The sequence below is a fragment of the Morone saxatilis genome, unplaced genomic scaffold, assembly GCF_004916995.1.
Source record: "Morone saxatilis isolate NCDOM2014 unplaced genomic scaffold, NCSU_SB_2.0 Contig17, whole genome shotgun sequence".
In the NCBI taxonomy this organism is placed as follows: Eukaryota; Metazoa; Chordata; class Actinopteri; family Moronidae; genus Morone; species Morone saxatilis.
Window position 1 is genome coordinate 14,174,125 of NW_023339729.1, and position 6,641 is coordinate 14,180,765.

The 6,641-nt window shown below is 44.6% G+C and overlaps 2 protein-coding genes across 2 annotated transcripts in view; both read left to right on the forward strand.

Moving 5' to 3' along the window:
* LOC118326621 (protein piccolo) overlaps positions 1-2,130 on the forward strand; it is an 11,472-nt gene extending 9,342 nt beyond the window's left edge. The window contains exon 9 of the mRNA XM_035659649.1: positions 1,967-2,130. Coding sequence (XP_035515542.1) covers positions 1,967-2,130 — 164 coding nt within the window. The remainder of the gene's footprint in view (positions 1-1,966) is intronic.
* A 68-nt stretch (positions 2,131-2,198) lies between these two features.
* On the forward strand, positions 2,199-5,994 carry LOC118326521 (zona pellucida sperm-binding protein 4). The gene is made up of 9 exons (XM_035659532.1): positions 2,199-2,291; positions 2,405-2,527; positions 2,825-2,997; positions 3,278-3,375; positions 3,832-3,959; positions 4,208-4,388; positions 4,558-4,702; positions 5,650-5,726; positions 5,951-5,994. The coding sequence occupies exons 1-8, from the start codon at positions 2,201-2,203 to the stop codon at positions 5,722-5,724; spliced, it is 1,014 nt and encodes a 337-aa protein (XP_035515425.1). The 5' UTR covers positions 2,199-2,200; the 3' UTR covers positions 5,725-5,726; positions 5,951-5,994.
* The last annotated feature ends 647 nt before the right edge of the window (positions 5,995-6,641 follow it).

Sequence of the window (6,641 nt, forward strand, 5' to 3'; positions counted from 1 at the left end):
TTTGCTGGGTAAGACAGTATTCAAGCGTCGGGAAGATCACGTGGTGGTACAACATTATTGGTTTCGTAACCTTACGACCAGGAATGAGTCATGGCTGTTCCTCCCGCAGTGGGTCTTCCACTGTTCTGGGGTACGATGGCTACAGGGATGGCTGAGACGTCTGGGGTTAATCCTGTCACGTTCGTGCCTCTGGCGCTGCCTGGCGCCACAACTCGAGCAGCGGTCGTGAGAGTCCGTCCATAATGCCTGCCGTCAGCTGGCAACTTGCACGTGTCATTCTTTATTAGTGTAACTGTGTGTTTTTTCGACCTTTTTTTTTTTTTTAAGTGGAACATCCGCTGTTCTTAAAGAGGAGTTTATTTGAGATGTAAGTGTAGTGTATCTGATGGGAGTGTGGATTGACTGTTGACACTGATATTTAAAAAAAGGGAGAGCCTTTTAAATCTGGAGTTTAGCAGGTAACGTGTTCGTTAAAGTGGCTTCATTAACGATCAAAGTTCTTTGGATGCCATAAAGTGTGTGTGAATCAGAAAACCCTTTTGATTTGGACACAGAGAAGTACGGGAGCTCACACTGTCCAATAACTTGAATCTTCTCTTTCGTATATGACTGTGTTTGTTGGGCCTTTCAATGAAGGTCTGAGACTGGACGTTTTCGAGTCCATATAAAATGTACCATTTTGTCAATGACGAAAGTCGATTAACAAATGACCAATGTCAACTCAGGCGCCGAATACAGGATAAGAAGCCGTTAAGATTAGTCTTGACATGAGCTATGAAGTTAAATTAAAATGGGCGGACCAAGAAACTGACGAAGGAATGTCTTGATGCCAGTCCGATACAGATCTGAACCACAACAAGGTACCATCACCATTTTTGCTTTGTGATGTGCTGCACGCTGGTCGGTGGTGTGCAGTCGACTGGTGGTAGCGTGTGCGGAGTTACAGGCGATTCTCGCGGTATGGGAGACACCAGTCTGCTTAAGCAGGTATAGAACCATCCGGCACGAAGCCAGTTTGTTCCCGAGTCGAGGCAGCTCAGTGTTTTCTCATGATGCGCGTAGGTTCCCCATGATGGACTATATCGCAGCACGTGGGTGGAGTGGCTGCACGGCGCCCTGCCCGCCCCCACCTTTGGAGTCGGTGCAGGTGTGCGGGTGGAGTTGCTTGTCTTGATGTTCTGTGGCAACCCCAACTGGTTACAGAACCTTTCTGTGTTTGTGTGTGTGTTTTGAGGCTCAACTTGCAGAGCTGCTGGTTTGAATAAACAGTAGCCTGGGAAACATGTGTGGGTGGTTCATCCTGGGCTATTGATCTCTCCTCCGTCGTCTTGTAGACTCCCACGCACGCATTTCCTTACCTCTGAGGTTTTGGGAGGCGTTTCCATTGCCAGCAGTCTATAGGACTCTGGATGCTTGGCAATGCCCGTAATCAGAATGATCCCTGAGAACCTCCTGCGCGCAAGTTACAGCATCCAGTGTACCCAGTCGAGTTGGACCCCTGCCACCCCGAGCACCACCGCGAGCAAGGTCAGCCCGTCTGTTGTCCCACAACGGGGCATCAGAGTCTTCTGCTGTCCGCCAATCGTCAGGCGAGGCGCGGGATGACCGTGGACGCTCCGCCGCCGCTCTCTGGGTTCCTCATCTCGTCGGAATGTGTTGTTCAAAGGGTGTGTGTGTTGTGTGTGGTGTGTGGTGTGTCGTGTGAGTGGGTCGTGTCTATCTGGGTGGTATCTATATGTTCCAGGTGCATATGGTTGCCATCAGCTCTGCATGAGTTGAATTTTAACATGTTTCTGGGGGGCAGCTCTGGTGTGCAGTTGAATGGGGGTTGGGAAAAGGTAGGCTTAGCTTTTGTTTTGGCTGGGCAACACTTAGACTCTGTGCTTTGCCATGCTGAGAGCTATAATTGTGCCATTTTGAAGTCTACACAAAAATAACTTGTATGTTTCCACATGTGCTTTTTCAGACATCAAAGGGAACCATATGAACCTCCAGGATGCCCCAAAGCACTGTGGGTATTCTGCAAGAAAAGGCAAAGATGGCAAAATCCGTTTGAGTCTCCAGTTACACTCCCGCTGCCACATGAGTGTGCAGGCAAGTATTGACTCAGATTTCACACTGAGCACATGACCTTTTGTATAATTGACCATTTGCTTTACCCATTAACTGTTGTATAAACATTTTTCTCTAAAAGGGTCAAATGTACATCATCACCATCGTCTACATGACAGTAAATGGAAGACGGGAGGCTCAGTTTTTCTGTCCAGTTCTCATCCCGGGGTCCGGACAAGGTAGATGGATTTTATACCTCTGAAAGGCTATTCATTTTGCCAAAGGGTGTTTTCTTCTGGCCATTCAGAGTTATTTTAACTGTGCGGCTGACATTTGTCGTGCTGTCCCTCAGAGTGCAACCTTCCCAGTGAACAGCGTCTCCCCTGCGGACCCGGCTCTGTATCCCAGCCACAGTGCCTCTCCATGGGCTGCTGCTTCAGCAAGCAGCCCCCTGCCTGCTACTACCCCATAGATGGTGAGCTGCAGTTTGTATCCCCCACTGGCATTTTCACGCCACTTAGCTGAGTACAGTTGAGCTGTTTTGGGTACGGAAATGTAAGCGCTACAGCTGCTGGATGTGTGAGGAGGCATATTCAGGGCCAGCATAGCATGATTCAAGCTGGCAGTGACACAGAATATGAAAAGGGTATAAGATACCTTGGGTCTCATTATCAATTGCCTCCTGAGATTTCTGACCTTTTGTTCATCTGACCTTCACATAACTGTGCATGTGTATCTCTGTATGTGTATGTTTGTTTGTATCCTCCTCCAGAGTGCACTATTGACCGCCACTTTGTCTTCTCCGTGCCCGCCTCCCTCACGGACCCCCCTCTTTCCCCTGCCCTGCTTGTCACTGCTGGTAACTCCACCTGCAAACCTCTGAGAGTGACTTCAGACTACGCCTTGTTCAAGATCCCGATGGATGGATGTGGGACACGCAGAGTTGTAAGCTTTAACGAATGAAAATATTTCCCAAAATATGGAAAAGTTGAGACCCTGAGTTTCTGGAGTGAAAGTTAATGGAGTGTTTATTTAAAGGACATGATTTTATTTTCTACAAACCCCATCAAAAGACCTAAATAAACAATGAACTGATAAACTGCAAGTACTTCCTGTGTAGCCCAACTGCCCTAACTGACCTATCCCAGTCAACCACAGTTCCTGGACCATTTAGTATTTACTAGTGTTTATATACTAAATTGCATGTCTGATTCTGTTGTCACAGATGGTGGGGAAAACCATGATCTACATCGTGGAGGTTATCAACAAGGTTCAGGCAATCAGTCTCAACTATGGCACCATAACAAGGGATTCGCCTGTGAGGTCAGAGCGTGTTGTTTTTTTTTTTATTATCGGGAATGAAGGTTACCGTTCAAAGGATTAAGGTTTTCATTTTGACCAAACACTGAATAGGGGGATTTACTAATTAGTTTATCTATTATTAAGTTAGTTGAGCTCTAAAGTTACACACGAGGTTTTAGTAGAGTTTCCACATCCCTCTTTTATACTCATTAGAAAACGCAATTAGTCATACATATTATAACTTAACCCATCTGACATTGAGTACCTTTGCAAAAAGTATACAAACAGTAGAGCGGGGTGTACCATCTCATCACAATGTTCCTGGTTTAATTTCAGCCGTTATTGCAAGTCATCCCAATTCAACCGTCAAATAAAGGCAAAAATGCCCAAAAAACAAACTCATCATAGTTTCCAAAATCAGCACAAATTCATAGTGTACATGGTGTTCCATCACTATGTCTCCTATCTCATTCTCAGGTTGTTGGTGGAGTGCAGGTATCTGCCTAGCCCTGTTCTGAGTGTGAGCTACATGGTTAAAAGTCCCACTCTAGGACCTGCAGTTCAGACACAGGGGGTGTTCGGAGTCCAGCTCAGGATTTCCAAAGGTAGATGGTCTAAATTTCAATACTAAAAAACTTTCATAATTAAGAAATTATAATTTAGTTCTGTTTTGTCTCTGGGTTGAAGTTTTTGCCAGTGAAGAGTGATGGAAACTGATGATAATCGAATATCAAATCTAATAATATCCAGTATTTTAGCATCATGTGAATGCATCAGACATATCCCGATCAGCTGTGGGAGAACTCGTAAGAAATAAACTCCTTCTATTCCAATCCATCGCCTCTTATCCTAGACGCCCAGTACAGCAGCTACTACCCTCAGTATCACCAGCCCCTGCAGATACTGCTGGGTAAACCCCTCTACCTGGAAGTACGGCTGCTCAACACCCCGGATCCCAGTTTGGTGCTGCTGGTGCACTTCTGTGTGGCTTACCCCCGCTCAGGAAAAGCTGTGTGGCTGCTGCTTTACAACGGGTACGTAGAAACATCTTCTGTGTGAAGAAAACGTAAATGGGGAAAAAAAAATTGTCAACATAAATATGATTCATTGAGAGGACATACCAGGGAAAATGAGGGGAAATATATGTTTGATACCTGTTTTCCTGTTGTGTAATTGGCTGACTAATTTAATGTTATTCCCTAGGTGTCCCAACCCCTTGGACCCAGCCCTGCAGCAGGCTGTGCTGTTTGATCCTCGACCGCCCTCTCCGCAGGCTCAGACCCGCCGCTTCACCATCAGCACCTTTCAGTTCCTTCCTGATGGTGAGTTCAAGGACCCAGACGAAGAGGTAAGGATGAGCTAACCCTTGAGTTCATGATTTTAGACATTTTACAGTAGTATAAATTTCCTTCTTAGTGACATGGCATTTAAAATTATTTATGGCAATATTAAAACAAATAACTGAACATTTTGGGAAATACGCTTTCTTGCTGAGTGTTAGATGAAAGGATTGGATTTGTCTGCTTGCTGTAGCTTCAGCTACAGTTAGTTTATCTTAGCATTAAGACAGGAAACTGGGGGGAAACTGCTTGCCTGGCTCCATCCAAAGGTAAAAAGCCTGCCTACCAGCACCTCTAAAGCTCACCAGTTAATACGTTATATCATGTTTGCTTAATCAATACAAAAACCAAAGTGTAAAAATGACAAGTTTTGGTTTACAGAGGTTATGAAGTGCTGGTAGGACTTTGGACAGAGCCAGGCTAGCGGTTTCCACACTTAATGCTAAGCTTAGCTAATCAGCTGTTGGCTCTGGCTTCCTATTTAATGGGAAAATGTTTCACTGTTGCTTTAAGCATGCTTCCACTACAGTTTTTATGTGTTGTAGCAAGGAAGAACATTGCAAACGTGCAGCTGTTGGCCTTGAGTGCCTGTGAATTTCCCCCCTGGGAATCAATGGTCTTATCTGAGAGTGGCAGTTGGCATTGGGCCTTCTTTATTTTCTAAAAAAGTACATGTAAATCGGTAAAGTTATCTGATTATTCTCTCAGTACAAGTTCACACAGGTTGTTTTGTTTATTTAGTAGGGGCATATAAAGTCTGTGGAAAATGAAACCACTGACAGCTGTATCTCTGAATCTCTTAAGTCAGCATTCATTACAAGGATATGTGGAGAGGCCATTTTGTAAACTGCAAATTCTGGCCAAATCTCAATTGGCAACAGCTGTTTGTCATAGTACACTGCACACTCTCAAGACTGGACACTAGATCAAATCCTGCTCTACTTTTTGCTCTCAGATCTACTTCATGTGTTCAACCGAAATCTGCTCGCCACGTGATGGGCCTTGTGTCGAGGGATGCTTTGGCCAGTGATGGTAAGAAAAAATGTTGCTGTCTGTCCTCAAATCACCCACCTCACCCGTATGAACTGTGGAAGGTCGCGTTGAAAACACCCATGAATGAACCTCATTACAACACTCACTGGAAACAGCCCGAGAGCCAGTAGCGGCTGCAGTTCCATATGACAGCAGGACAATGATTTAGTAATGAGGAGAGTTTTGAATTATTTATTAAGACTGATCCATTTCCTGTTTTTCAGTTACAACATGGAAGATGCTTGAAGTTGGTGGAAATGATGATCTGGTAAGCAGCACTAATGTGTTTAATTCATGCACAAATACACCAAAGTTACATTTCTATACTGACCATATGTTCTCCCTTTTCAGGCCTCAGACATCACTTGTTAAACCAACAATAAAAGCTCTTAGAAGACAATGAAAGTGTGTGTTTTTCTTCCTATGTTTGCACCCACTGGGTTTTACAGCAGGAAGTGGCACTCCATCAAAAGGTGAGAGGCAGCGTGTTTACATGAACATTTGGCCCTCGCGGACAGCATGGTTGAGGTTGCTTTGTCCCTTTATGTGGAACATTCCGTAGGTTTACAGTAATAAAAGTATACATGTTTGAGCAATATAAGGGGAGGTTTTGCATATAACCAAAGTTATGTGACAAAGGGAAATGAGATACAAAACATAAGTACGGGGACAGCGTTCAAAAGGGAACTTCAGAATATGTCCGAGCTTGATCACAAAGACATGGTCAGATTAACTTGGTTCAGGGCGCTGAGACAAAAATGAACTGCTGTGCCCCTATTAACCCCCACTGTGCAATGTGCACAGAATTACTCTGCAGGAATATTACATAGCCCTAGGGTTACTGTGTGGTAATTTGATTATACACATTCATTTAGGATTATGCACTTGGTAAGCACATATGAGATGGTTTGAGTC